Source organism: Salarias fasciatus, unplaced genomic scaffold, assembly GCF_902148845.1.
Source record: "Salarias fasciatus unplaced genomic scaffold, fSalaFa1.1, whole genome shotgun sequence".
Taxonomy (NCBI): domain Eukaryota; kingdom Metazoa; phylum Chordata; class Actinopteri; order Blenniiformes; family Blenniidae; genus Salarias; species Salarias fasciatus.
In genome coordinates this window covers 927393-942112 of record NW_021941378.1, presented here as the reverse complement: position 1 = coordinate 942112, position 14720 = coordinate 927393, and the positions used below count along the sequence as shown (strand labels likewise).

Here is a 14720-nt window from a genome sequence, read left to right as displayed (position 1 = left end):
ACGGCTGAAGGTGTGACGGGACGCCCCCCCCCCCCGGAAATGTTATTTATATGGAATGAACGGAGAAGGTGGAACTCTGAAGCCAGTGGAAGGAAGCGGAGGAATCCTGGATGTGTGTGTGAGGACAGAACAGGAAGTGTGTGAGGAGTGTGTTGGGTGCCTTGCTCTGCTCTGTGTACAGTTTCTATACAGATCCTCGTCTGATGTTTTGTCATAATAAAGAGAATTATTCTAGAAATAAACTGACAGTTTGATATCAGAGCCGCTCTCTGCTTCTTCTTCTGCTGCTGGAAACTCGTCTCCTTCCACCGGATACACCGGTCAGTACCGGACAGACCCGGTACCGGACAGACCCGGTACCGGACAGACCCGGTTCCTCCACTGCTGGTCGTGGTTCTAGGCGTTCTGCGCAGTGCGCGGCGCTTCTGCGTCCAGTGCGTTCCTGGCGTAGCCTGTCCTCAGCGCTTCGTTTCTTCGTTTTTCTTTATTTGCACTACGCCAAGCTATGGCGCACTGAGCGGTGAGTGAACCCCCAAACATTCGTCTCCGCCGTTCTGCAGCGACGCTCCGTCCTTCTACGCGCTGAACCAGGGTCAGTGCACGGGTACATGTACGCGCAGGGGGCAGGTCCAACGGCGAAGGGATTTGATTGGTTTAAAAAAAGGTGTCCCGGCAAGGCTATTGGTTGCTGTTTGTCCCGTTTTCCTCCTGCTGCAGATAGCGGATATTTTCCAAACTACTTTAAAAACACGCGATGAATTGCTTCCCATCGGGTCATAAACATCATTTTAACCAGTATTTAAAAAAATGGATCTCATTCAAATCGCCAACCCGAGCTTTAAGTCTCGTCTTAGGCACCTCGAGCTGGAGCTGGCCTTCAGACCTCAAGGCGCTCTGGGGCTGGTAAATCTGGATGAGGTCTGAGATGTCCCGAGGGGCCAGTCCGCTTAAGGCTTTAAACACAAACAATAAAATCTTAAAATCACAAATGTTCAATGATGTGTTCAATGTGCCCTGACATATTCATAGCAAGTATCTCTAACGGCGCTAAACTGCCACTTGAAAGTCACAGTGCCGGTCCGGCACCAGAATTTTTTGGGGAGAATTTGAAAGGAATGACGTAATGCGCGCTCCGACTGGTTAGGTTTCGTTTTGTCCGCCATTACTCCGCCAGACGCTCAGCAGCAACAGCTGAGCAGGATCTTCCAGGAAGTCAGAACAGACTGGCTTCTAGCACTGCAGCTCCACACAGACTCCACCAGGGAGAGACACTGACATCTTACCTGAGCGCTGCTAAACGAGCGAGGAAGGAGTTCCTCTCTTCCATACATGGACGCGAGCCACAGGGACGAGTGTTTCACTAAGCTGCATTACGCCCAAGGCCTGCAGGGGGCGCTGTTTCGCATAAAACGTGAAAACTCCTTAATGCACCTTTAAAGTTCAAGTGAATGAGGCTGGGACGGTAATAATACCCATGATTCCCCGAGTCAAACGCTGTACTGAGACTCGTCTCCGTCAGACGCTCCTGTTCAAAGGTCAAAGACAGAAGGAAAGCACAAAATAGATCCATTTTTTTTTAACTAAAAAAAATAAAATTTTAAAAAACGCAGACGGTTAAGATCGCGCAGCGTGCCGTCGCCGTTCAGCGCAGCGACTCATGCTAGGTTGGTCACCAGTTAACAGGGACACCAGTTAATCTGAAACACTGGTCCGGTCGAACTGTCCCCTCCTGAACCAGTCCAGAACACAAAGACCACCAGAGGGAACGAGGTTCTGTCCAGATGAATAAAGAGGAAAAGCACAAAGTGCCGAGTCGGGAGCTGAAGACGCCAACAGGTCACCCTCAGAGGACTCGGCGCCCGTCGAGGGGACCGTCCAGGCCGGGCGCAGGGGGACTGGCTGGCTGGTCCCCGGAGACCCGGAGACCCGGTCCCCGGAAACAGAGACCAGCTCTAGGGACACGGTAGTCACCTCAATGAGGGGGGGTGAGAGGGACCGGATAGATATAGTCCGGTTCACCTCCACACACCCTGGATTCTGGAACCCGACCCCCCCAGAGGACCTGGACTGTGGAACCAGCCCCCCCAGAAGACCTGGACTCTGGAACCAGCACCCCCAGAGGACCCGGACTCTGGAACCCAGCCCCCAAAGAGGAGCTGGACTCTGGAACCCGACCCCCCAGAGGAACTGGACTCTGGAACCCAGCCCCCAAAGAGGAGCTGGACTCTGGAACCCAGCCCCCCCCCCCAGGAGGACCTGGACTCTGGAACCAGCCCCCCCAGACTCGGTGGCTCCTGTCCCTCCAGGTGGACTCGGTTCCAGGGACCTGCAGCCTCTGAAGTGCACCAGTGAGTCCTCGTCTCTGAACCTCAGGAGGACTTGAAACCCGGTCCCTGCTTGAAGCGAGTGTCTGCAGAGAATCGGGGGATGAAGACAGTCTGGAACAGCTGGGACTGTCTGGAGAACTCCAACAGTTCTGAGGCTTTCCTGAGACTGTGACCGTTTTCAAAGGCTGAGAATCACTTTGGACGCTTCCTGTTCACACATAAATTCAAGCTCAACATATTTTATACTTTCAATGATGCTTCTTCAACTTTGTCTTGTCTTTTGGGAGAAACCTGTGTCGTTATCCTCACAGAAAACTGAAATTTAAAGAGAATTGACCTCAGAACGAGAAACAGAAGCATTGCAGCATCAAGCAGCAACTTCAGGCAGGAGAAAAGAGAAAGCTCTTCTCGGTCACCAAAGCTTTTATTTTAAAAAGCACACACAAGGCGTCTCGCAGGCCCCCAGTCACCCCCACAGCGACCCCACCCCCACAGCGACCCCACCCGCTCACAGTCCGACACACGAACAGCCCAGAATAACACAAACTGAATACTGGAACACACGGACAAGACTCATAGCCACAAATAATAATAAAAGGCAACAACATGAACACAAATAACACTCCTGGAGCCCAGAACGGCCCAACACAAGTCCCTCCCACCATGCCTTGCGGCATGCAGAGCAGACAGCGACCCCCCCCTGGTCGCTACAGTATGAACATGACTTTTGCTCCTTTGGTGCCACCTGGTGGCCAAACTGTCAGAACTGAAGCTTCATTAATTCAGCACAATTAAAGGGCAACTTCGGTTTTTTGACACCTGGACCTTATTTCCAGGTGAGTCATGCTCATAAACTCACTCAAACATGGTGCAGCTCGGAGTCCAGAAGTTATTTAGATCCAACCGATTTAGCCGCACTTAGCGGGGGCCACGGCAAGGGAGCTTCAGCGCGGGACGTAATCTCTGCAAAGTCGCTCATTTCGGCTGCATTTTTTCATCCATAGCCAGTGTTATCATAAAGTCAGCTCAGCTGACGAGCTGACAGTTTTCACTAACTTAGCCACAATTAGCTGGGATGGGAACGTCGCGGAGCTCCTCTCCCCAGCAGAGAGGCACTCTGGCTGGGCCTCGGCTGTCACGTTACGCGGGCTTCCGAGTCGGGGCCGAGGAGGGTAAACGGCCCGGAGCTTGCTCCACGGAGTCTCCGGAGGTCTCCAGGCCGGCCTGGCTGCATAGCGCGCCGGGACCTGCCGCGTTCCGCCTGGATGTCTCTCCTCGCCGCGGGTCTCCGGAGGTCTCCAAGCCGGCCGCGGTGCGCCCAGGCCGGCGCCCACCGCCTCTTTCCGGTTCAAAGGACGGACCAGTTCTTTCGTCCAATCAGCGACGACTGATGTCACCCGGTTTCCGTTTTCTCTTTTGTGTTTTCTCTTTTTGTGTTGTGTTTTCTCATTTGCATTCGTGTTTTCTCTTTTGCTGTTGTGTTTTCTGATTTGCTGTTGTGTTTTGCACCTCAGGGCCACCGTACTTCACAGAGTAAAAATCACAAAAAAAACCCCAAAACGATTCACAGTACATAAGAACATAACATATAAACAGGACATGTTACTGGTCACTGCCAAGACAACACTGGCTGGCGGTCCAGAAGCCTTCTGGAACAGATATGTCTTCAAGAGTTTCTTGAAGGCCGCTCCAGGGAGCGCAAGTCCGGGGGCAGCTCGTTCCAGAGGCGCGGGGCAGTGGATGCAAAAGAGCGGTCACCCCTGGTTTTACAACGAGTACGGAAGAACAGAGTCCTTGTCCTCAAGAGTATAAAAACCATCATGGAGGCAGTGCAGCCAGCAGCAGGGCCGGTGGAGCAGTTCCTCTTGACACTTCTCTGGCTCTTTGACCACGGACGAACTCTCGCGAGATCGTGACGTCACGTGAATCCTGGCCGCGGCTCTCGGATGTTCGGAGGTACTTTTCTCTTTTATTTTGCGCTGTTTGGATGATATTCCGGTCTGCACCGGTTCGGAACGCGTCAGTCTGTCCATACGGGCTCGCGCGGCCTCTTACCGGGCCGCCTGCGGCCGTTTGCGGCCGCCTGACGTCGACCCGCCGGTCAAACCTTCGAAATAAGAGCACAAAGCTTCCCGCTTCTTTCCCGGTGCTCCGCGGCTAGCATCGAGTCTGCTCCGGGACCGGGTCTGGGCCGGGTCCGGAGCGGGCTTGGACCGGGTCTGGAGCCTGTCCCCTCCCTGCAGCGGCCGGTCCTGCAGCGGACAGCCGCGACCCGCCGCGATCCGCCGCCTGGATGAGCAAACGGCCGGAAGTTAGCATTAGCATCGGAACCGGGCCTGAAGCGGGAGGAGCTTTTATTTTAGAAACTGAAGCTGCAGAGGAAAGTTTCAGAAAGTTTCAGTTTCTGATGCAGAGTCTGAGTTTCTGATGGAGGCTTTTAGGTCCTGATGGAGGCTTTTAGGTCCTGATGGAGGCTTTTAGGTCCTGATGGAGGTTTTTAGGTCCTGATGGAGGCTTTTAGGTCCTGATGGAGGCTTTCAGGTCCTGATGGAGGCTTTTAGGTCCTGATGGAGGCTTTCAGGTCCTGATGGAGGTTTTCAGGTCCTGATGGAGGTTTTTAGATCCTGATGGAGGCTTTCAGGTCCTGATGGAGGCTTTTAGGTCCTGATGGAGGTTTTTAGGTCCTGATGGAGGCTTTTAGGTCCTGATGGAGGCTTTTAGGTCCTGATGGAGGTTTTTAGATCGTGATGGAGGTTTTCAGGTCCTGATGGAGGTTTTCAGGTCCTGATGGAGGCTTTTAGGTCCTGATGGAGGCTTTTAGGTCCTGATGGAGGCTTTTAGGTCCTGATGGAGGTTTTCAGGTCCTGATGGAGGCTTTTAGGTCCTGATGGAGGTTTTTAGATCGTGATGGAGGTTTTCAGGTCCTGATGGAGGCTTTTAGGTCCTGATGGAGGTTTTCAGGTCCTGATGGAGGCTTTTAGGTCCTGATGGAGGTTTTCAGGTCCTGATGGAGGCTTTTAGGTCCTGATGGAGGTTTTTAGATCCTGATGGAGGCTTTCAGGTCCTGATGGAGGCTTTTAGGTCCTGATGGAGGTTTTTAGATCCTGATGGAGGCTTTCAGGTCCTGATGGAGGCTTTTAGGTCCTGATGGAGGTTTTCAGGTCCTGATGGAGGCTTTTAGGTCCTGATGGAGGTTTTCAGGTCCTGATGGAGGCTTTTAGGTCCTGATGGAGGTTTTTAGATCGTGATGGAGGTTTTCAGGTCCTGATGGAGGTTTTCAGGTCCTGATGGAGGTTTCCAGCTCCTGACGGAGGCTCCCACTGCTGACGGAGGCTCTCACTGCTCCGCCCTGTCCGTTGCAGCCTGTCGCCTGGCGCTCCAGATCCGGTGACCTCGCCGCCCCCCCAGCTGCGATGACTGCCGCCGTGAATCATGGGAAGCTGCTGCTGCAGCGGCTGTACGAGCAGCGCGAGATGGACTTCCTGTGCGACGTGACCATCGTGGTGCGCGACGTGGAGTTCCGGGCGCACCGCAACGTGCTGGCGGCCTTCAGCGAGTACTTCTCCTTCCAGGCCGAGCGGGGTCACCAGGTCACCACGCTCGACCCCGACAAGGTCAGCCGCTACTCCCTGGAGAAGCTGCTGGAGTTCGTGTACACGGGCCAGATGAACCTCAGCAGGTGAGGCACCGCTGCTCCGCTGCTCCGCTGCTCCAGCTCTCGTTTCTAAATTTACTATATTTGAACTTTTGATGATTCTGATCAGTGATTTTTGGCTGAAACCTTTAAAACTGGATCCTGAATGTGGTCCTGGGACCAGCCGGACCCCCCTCTAACCCCGGGCCCGGCCGGACCCCCCCCCAACCCCCCCCTAACCCCGCTCTGTGCTTGCAGCACCCGGCAGGCGGCGGTCCGCCGCGCCGCCGTCTTCCTGGGGATGTCGGAGGCGACCCGGTACCTGGAGGAGAACCCTCACTGGTCCGAGGCGGGCGAGGCGTCGCGCCCGGAGGCGGAGCCGGACTTGGGGCCGTCGCCCCCCAGCCCCGCCTCGGCCGGCAGCCCCAGCTCGCCGCTGCCCCTGTCCATCGTCTCCGGGGGGATGGACTGGCTGGGGGCGGGCGCCGACGACGGCGCGCGAGGCGACGGGGGCGCCGGCGGCGAGCCGGACGGCGCCGGCTACAGCGACGACGAGTACGACCCGGCGAGGCCCCGCGGCGGCGGCCGGGGGAAGGGCAGGAAGAGGGGCCGCAGGCCCAGGAGCCTCGGCGACGAGCAGGCGGAGCCCAGCGGCGGCGCCAGGGGGCGGGGCCGGGGCAGGAGGAAGGGGCGGCGGGGGCGGGGCCGGCCCAGGGGGGCGGGAAGGGGAGGCCTGACCAGAGAGAGCCCGCTGACCTACGACCTCGACGCCGGCGCCAGGGACTGCGGCGACACCTCGGCCGACTGGAGCCCGTCGCACGGCGACGAGGCCGCCGCCAAGAGGCCGCGCGCCTCCGGGGGAGGGGGGAGGGGCCAGTACCGGGGGAGGGGCAGGGGCAGGCCCAGGGGGCGGGACGGGGGCGGGGCCGGGGAGGAGGAGGAGGAGAACGGCGGCGAGGCGCCGGCGGCCGAGTACGAGGGCGGGGCGGAGCCGGAGGACGGCGAGCAGAAGGTCCCGGTCCTGGACGTCCCGCTGGTCTGCCTGCAGTGCAACAAGGACTTCAAGGACGTGAGCAGCCTGCGGCGCCACGAGAAGATCCACGAGGGCCTCAAGCCCTTCGCCTGCATCTTCTGCTCCAAGACCTTCAGGCAGGCCACCCAGCTCAAGACCCACCTGCGCATCCACACAGGTGAGACCGGGACCGGGGCGGGGCCGGAAAGACCGGGACCGGGGCGGGGCCGGAAAGACCGGGACCGGGGCGGGGCCGGAAAGACCGGGACCGGGGCGGGGCCAGAAAGACCGGGACCGGGGCGGGGCCGGAAAGACCGGGACCGGGGCGGGGCCAGAAAGACCGGACCGGGGCGGGGCCGGAAAGACCGGGACCGGGGCGGGGCCAGAAAGACCGGGACCGGGGCGGGGCCGGAAAGACCGGGACCGGGGCGGGGCCGGAAAGACCGGGACCAGGCGAGGTCGGTGCCAGGTCAGACCAGCATGAGGTGAGGGCAGGACCGAGTCAGGCTAAGACCATTGAGACCAAGACTAGATCAGGCAACAGCAGGTCAGACCAGGACCACTTGAGACCAGGACCAGGAGCTTTCACACAGTTCTCATGAGTTCTAAGTTGTGACCTTGACCTCCGTGCTGGAGCTGCTGTGCTCACTGTTTGATGACGTGTTGACGCTCCTCCGTCTCCTTCCGGGTCGCTGATTCTCCACTCCGCCCCCACCGAGCACTGACCCCCCCGCCCTGCGCTGACCCCCCCGCCCCGCTCTGACCCCCCCGCCCTGCGCTGACCCCCCCGCCCCACACTAACCCCCCCGCCCCGCTCTGACCCCCCCACCGAGCGCTCACCCTGGCCCGCGCTGACTCCACCCTGCATTGACTCGGCCCCACGCTGACCTCTGCCCCACGTTGACTCCGCCCTGACTTGACCCCGCCCCCGCTGACCTCTGCCCTGCATTGACCCCGCCCCCGCTGACCTCCGGGGTGTTTCCAGGTGAGAAGCCGTTCGGCTGCGCCGACTGCGACAAGTGTTTTGCCCAGAAGTGCCAGCTGGTGGCGCACCGCCGCATGCACCACGGCGAGGAGAAGCCCTACACCTGCGACCGCTGCGGCTTCAAGTTCGCCACCTCGTCCAACTACAAGATCCACATCAGGTGAGCTACCCACAATGCACTGTGGTGGTCACTGCTCCCTGACCAGCTGGTTCTGAATCGGGTTAGGGTGAGTCTTCATGCCCGTCAGGGTGGCGGCGCGTTTGCGTGACGACATCATGTCGAGTCGCCGCCTCTGCTCTCTCGCTCAGAGCTGATTCCTAAAGGGTTCCGACTGAAGAGTCGAGTGATCTCAGATGTTTCAATCCTGTGAAAGACGACGCCCAGCTGCGCCGATGGAAGCAAACTGCCGTGCGGCTGCCGTGCGCTCTAGGGCTGCACGATTATGGCCAAAATGATAATCACGATTATTTTTGTCAATATTGTAATCACGATTATTCTTCACGATTATTCATTATGTTATGTAAAACATACCTTTTTATTGCACTTTTTTTTAAACAAACAAGTGTCAAATTGAAGATGTGCGTCTTCAGCACTTCAGCGAAGTCTGGTGTGCATGCGCACATAATTGAAGTTGTTTTAATTAGAATCTAAACAACTATTTAGAACCATGTCAATGTTGTGAACGATCGCTTTCCCTTAGAAACGAACATATAGACGCGCCGACTGTGAGTTTTTACAAACGTTTGACCAGACCTCTGTTCTGAAAAGAGCCGGATTATGACTTTGGAACCTGAACGCCTCACAGCTGAGCGACCGTCACTTGCTGCATTCTAACCCCTGAGAGCAACACGATGATCACTGAACAACATGATGAAGATAAAACAACAAGAGAACAGTAAACAGCCACGCTAAACCCAGAAATGAAACCTACCAGAACAATGATTCCCTCGTTCTCTCCAAGCTGCCGCTACGCCGCTCACATCCTGAACTGTCCGTCAATAACAGCTTTTCCCGTTCCGTCCGAGACGCTCAGCGTTTACATCTTCTTTCCACCGGTACAGAAGTTGAGATGCGTTCCATCGACTGATGTTTGAGCATGAAGGAATCGTTCAAAGCCAGCTAGTTCGTCGGTGGCTAACAGCTAAGCTAACAGCTGACTGAGACACCGCAGTGGCGTCCATCAGCAGCTACTTTTACGGAGTGTCCCTGAAGGCAGCAGGAGCTACACGGCTCAGGTCGCCCCCTGGTGGTTGGCTGATTGTTGGATTAAAAAGTGCTTGATTTGACACGCAGCAGAGCCCGTTCTTTCAATTTAAAAATCACGACGATCATCTAAATTTAATCGCAGCAGCCAAAATCGTGATCATGATCAAAATTCGATTAATTGTGCAGCCCTAGTGCGCTCCCGCCGTGCGCTCCCACCGTGCGCTCCCACCGTCCGCATGCGGCGCTCCAGAAGTGGCAAGTCGGCCATGTTGTACGAAATCGGCGGAGAATCCTCGAAACGCCTTTCAGACTTGAAGTGGTCTGCGCTGAGATTGGCTCCGCCCCTCAGTCTGATCAGCAGCGGGTTCTGGGTTTGGAAAGAGACGAGTTCACTAACTAGTTTTGAGACGTGTTTGGTTGAAGACTAGTTTAGGACCGGGTTAGGAACTCTTTTGGACTAGCTCAAGATGAGGTTTGGACTGGTTGTGGACTGGTTCAGGACTGGTTCAGAACTGGTTCAGGACTGGTTGTGGACTGGTTGAGGACTGGTTGTGGACTGGTTGTGGACTGGTTCAGGACTGGTTGAGGACTGGTTGTGGACTGGTTGAGGACTGGTTGAGGACTGGTTGTGGACTGGTTGAGGACTGGTTGTGGACTGGTTGAGGACTGGTTGTGGACTGGTTCAGGACTGGTTCAGAACTGGTTCAGGACTGCTGGGAGCTCAGTTCAGTGAACTGCTTCCTGTTCTGGGTTCCTGTGGAGCTCCAGCTTCTCCTCCCATCCTCCTCCTGGCAGCTGTGGGGCTGCAGCGCCGCCTGCAGGCCTGGCAGACGAACCTCTGGATGCAGAAACTCTTTCAGCCCCAAATGATTCCTGTTACGGCAGATTCAGACTCAGGGTTGCTTTTATTCAACCAGAAAGATGTTTTATTATATTTATACCACAAATGACACGGGGGTTTCCAGAAGTTGATGAGATGACGTATAAGAAGCCCTGCGGAGCGAGCTAGCTCTTACTGCTCCCGCTAGCGGCTCAAAGGCTAGCATGAGGGATTGGCCGTGGTGAACCAGCGGAACCGGTGGAACGGCGGACCTGGATCTGCAGCCTGGGTCCACGGAGGAGACGGAATAAAGGTTCTACTGTGAGAACGGCTGGAACGGCTTGGACGGAATGAGGGACTGGATTCCAGTGGAGACGGGGCCCTCTAGTGGTCATAGAGCGCTACTGATCTCCGACAGGTGTAGAACACACTGTCGGCGTTGACACCCCTGTTCAGTCTGGGTCGCCATGGTAACCAGTCAGCAGCGCGACCCCGGTGACCCCGCTGTGTCCCCGCAGGCTGCACAGCGGCGAGAAGCCGTACGTGTGCGACGTGTGCGGCCAGGCCTTCGCCCAGTCCAGCACGCTCACCTACCACAAGCGGCGGCACACCGGTGAGAAGCCGTACCAGTGCGACCTGTGCGGCATGTCCTTCTCCGTGTCGTCCTCGCTCATCGCGCACGCCCGCAAACACACCGGTGAGGCTCCGCAGCACACACGCACACACACACACACACACACCCGGGCGCAGTGACGATGCGCAGCCGCACAGGTGCATGATGGGACTGCGGTGTGCTTTCAGGCGAGACGCCGTACAAATGCCCGCAGGAGAAATGCGACGCCAAGTTCGTCACGTCGTCCGAGCTGAAGAAGCACATGAGGCGGCTCCACCCGGGTGAGTGTTCGATTCCCGGCGCCGCTGGAGGGCCGCCCGACGGCTGACTGCGTGCGTGCATGTGTCCATGTGTGTGTGTGTGTATATATATACTTGTTTTCCTCCCCACAAGGATAGGAAAACCTGCTCGATGTGCCTTGTGGGACCTTCTTCCGGTCCTAATGCGTGCCTGTGCGTGTGTGTGTGCGTGTGTGTGTGCGTGCCTGTGTGTGTGTGTGTGCGTGTGTGTGTGTGTGTGTGTGTCACAGCTGAGGGGAACTCGGGCGTGCAGTGCCTGCTGTGTGGGAACCGCTTCGCCAGTGTGAAGAACATGATCAAGCACCAGGAGAAGGCTCACGCCGACGAGGTGCGGCAGCACAAGGAGCGCGCCCGAGCCGGTGAGCCACACACACACACACACACACACAGCCTGTACAGCGGGCGCCGTGCTGACACTCTGACCTCTGACCTCTCAGTGGTCCTGCTGGCCTCCAGCCACCCGGTGGCCTTCGTCCAGAGTAAGTTTGCCCAGGAGACCAAATCTCTGGCTCCCGTCCCCGAGGCGGAGCCGGCCAACCCCGAGCCCTCCACGCCCAAGGTGCTCCTCGTGTCCGACGCGGCGACGGACGCCGCCAACGCCGCCATCATCCGGGAGTTCAAGTCGGAGCCCGTGGACTCCCCGCTGGGCGCGGCCCAGGTGACCTTCGACCCCGAGCAGGAGCAGACCATCAACTCGGACACGCTGCACGCGCTGGTGGAGCAGCTGCGGCCGCCGGCGTCGCCGGCCCAGAGCCTGGAGCAGATCGTCATCATCCGCACCGTGGACGCCGACGACGGCGCCGCCCCGCCGCAGTGAGGGGCAAAGGTCGCCGCGGCCTTTCACCTCCGCTCAGGACCATGAGCCAGGCAGCAGCAGCATCCTCCAACATGTTCACACACACACACACACACACACACACACACACACACACACACACACAGGTCTCTGTTTCTGTACAGACCTCATTTCACGACTCCTCCACCCGAACGCACTGCGAGCGCAGGACTCCACAGCGCCACCCGTCTTCTCATGGTGGTGGTGTACGTAGTGAGTAGGAGCCTCTCAGCATGAGACCTTTGACCTGAGCTCTGCGGTGTGTGACCCGGTGGGACCAGATGGGACCCGGTGGGACCAGATGGGACCCGGCGGGACCAGATGGGACCCGGCGGGACCAGATGGGACCCGGTGGGACTCGATGGAGCGGCGTTGTCCTCCAGCTGCAAACAACCTCCTCCCAAGTCTAGAAGTTTCACAATAGTCATTTTTCTTGCTTCTTTTGTTTTTGATTTTGCGTTTCCTGTACAGACACCAGTTCTACTTCCTGTTCTGTATGAAACACGAGAGGACAATAAAGCTCTAGACCAGTGTAGAACCATCGCTGTGTCGTGTTCTTACCCCACAGATCCATGTTTTTATGGACAAATGGACACATTTTGGTCAGGAACCCATGAAATTAGGCGTGGGGTTCCCCAAGGCTCAGTTTCAGGTCCCATTCTTTTTAACCATGTTTCTACATGGGACGTCATCAGGAGACACAGCATCAGTCTCCATGGTTACTCTGATGATACTCGGCTGTTCATCAGTCTCCATGGTTACTCTGATGATACTCGGCTGTTCATCAGTCTCCATGGTTACTCTGATGATACTCGGCTGTTCATCAGTCTCCATGGTTACTCTGATGATACTCGGCTGTTCATCAGTCTCCATGGTTACTCTGATGATACTCGGCTGTTCATCAGTCTCCATGGTTACTCTGATGATACTCGGCTGTTCATCAGTCTCCATGGTTACTCTGATGATACTCGGCTGTTCATCAGTCTCCATGGTTACTCTGATGATACTCAGCTGTTCATCAGTCTCCATGGTTACTCTGATGATACTCGGCTGTTCATCAGTCTCCATGGTTACTCTGATGATACTCAGCTGTTCATCAGTCTCCATGGTTACTCTGATGATACTCGGCTGTTCATCAGTCTCCATGGTTACTCTGATGATACTCAGCTGTTCATCAGTCTCCATGGTTACTCTGATGATACTCGGCTGTTCATCAGTCTCCATGGTTACTCTGATGATACTCAGCTGTTCATCAGTCTCCATTTCATTTCATTTATTCTTTCTCCATGGTCGTACATGAAAGCAACAACTACAAGTAGTTACATTTTACAAGGAGCACATGCACGCCAGGACCAGAACGGGCCGGGTGAAGACCCCGTCTTTTTTATTCCTCCCCCTTTCTCTTTAGAAAATCAGTTCATTTCTCTTAGATGACCTCAAGCATTCTAAACAAAGCATAAGTAACTACTAAAATATATATGAACATACTTGCATGGACTTGCTTACACATTTAATTCTTTTTCATGTAAGATAAATGTATTTTCTTTATATTTGCATTTAAATTGATTAATGTTTGAACAGCATTTTAATGTCCTGTCTAACAAATTCCACTTTTTGACACCAGTCACTGAGACACATTTCTTTGAGCTGTTCTTACACCCCGAAGTTTAAAGTCCAAGTTTCTTCTACTTGTTTCACTGTTTAATGTAAAAAACATTTGCAACTGCCGAGGTAACAGACACTGCTTTGCCTTAAACATGACCATTAATGTTTGTAGATCAACTAAATCCTTGAATTTTAATAATCCTGGCTTCAGAAACAGTTTTGTGGTGTGCTCTCTTGGAGCTACTTTGATTATTCTTATGACCCTTTTTTGTGAAATGACTAATGGCATTAGATGAGTCGGATAGCGACTACCCCACACCTCCAAACAATACATAAAATACAGCAATATTAAAGAGGAATATAGTATTCTTAGTGCCTTGCAATTTAAGAGACACCTCACTTTGGACAACACACCTATACTATACTATATATATATGTGTGTAATGTATTTTTTTTCCATGGTCATTTCCCATGGTTACTCTGATGACACTCGGCTGTTCATGGCCGTGTCTCCTGGTGACTCAGGACCAATAGAAACCCTTTTTAACTGGATCTCAGACATCAAGTCTTGGATGTCAGTGAATTTCCTGCAGCCCAACCAGGACAAAGCTGAGGTTCTAGTTCTCGGTCCCGAAATCCAGAGAGAGAAACTTTGTCCAAAACTACCTGATTTTAAACCAGAACAACTTGTTAAAAACGTGGGCCTGATTTTTTGACTCTGAGCTGAGTTTTATTCCACACATTAGAAATATAACTAAGATAGGATTTTATAATCTTAAGACTAAAGCCGTTTCTCTCTCAGGCCAGCAGGAGGCGCTAATGCAGCTTTTATCTCCTGTCGTTAAAGCAGAACTATGCAAGATTTGCTTTAGCGCTCCCCCTACTGGTCTCCTGTGAAAGCTCACTGTCGTAAACATCCCCACTCCTCTTTATTTTTCAGTTACCAAACGGAAATTGGAACCAATCAACACATCATGCAAAGATCGTCTATTGCAACACAATGACAGATATCGCACTCTAACAGCTTTTATGCTTGTAATCCGGTATGAGCGCTGTAAAGCAGGTTTGTTCTCGCGAGATGTAGTCGGGTCGCTCCTCTGAAATTGCAAGCGCTGTTTTCAGCTTAGATATCTTATAGAACACTAGACGCCTCACGGCAGATTCCACGACGTCCGCAGAGGGCGGCCATCTTTGTACGGGAAAGTTGTCAGAGTTTCTGTGGAACGAAATGTAAGGTTGGTGATCTGTGCATCAACATCTTAAAGCACTATAAGGCAATTGCTGTTGTGACTCTGAGTTATATAAAAATTGATTGATCAAGAGATTCACTCAGTTGCCTTTTATTCGTTTACCTAATTATATTGTGACTGTAATTCCATTATT

At 54.7% G+C, this 14720-nt stretch overlaps 1 protein-coding gene across 1 annotated transcript; it reads left to right on the top strand.

The window, feature by feature from the left end:
- The first annotated feature begins 4235 nt into the window (after positions 1–4235).
- Positions 4236–12267, top strand: mynn (myoneurin). Its single transcript, XM_030087281.1, has 8 exons — positions 4236–4283; positions 5690–6006; positions 6220–7151; positions 7959–8118; positions 10504–10682; positions 10787–10879; positions 11128–11256; positions 11335–12267. The coding sequence occupies exons 2-8, from the start codon at positions 5741–5743 to the stop codon at positions 11712–11714; spliced, it is 2139 nt and encodes a 712-aa protein (XP_029943141.1). The 5' UTR covers positions 4236–4283; positions 5690–5740; the 3' UTR covers positions 11715–12267.
- Positions 12268–14720: the final 2453 nt, after the last annotated feature.

Bases quoted from the DNA above. Each gene is read 5' to 3' on its own strand.
- mynn (XM_030087281.1), top strand. From the start codon at position 5,741: ATGACTGCCGCCGTGAATCATGGGAAGCTGCTGCTGCAGCGGCTGTAC. The intron at 8,119-10,503 runs GTGAGCTACCCA...GTGTCCCCGCAG, and splicing joins AACTACAAGATCCACATCAG to GCTGCACAGCGGCGAGAAGC. The intron at 11,257-11,334 runs GTGAGCCACACA...CTGACCTCTCAG, and splicing joins CAAGGAGCGCGCCCGAGCCG to TGGTCCTGCTGGCCTCCAGC.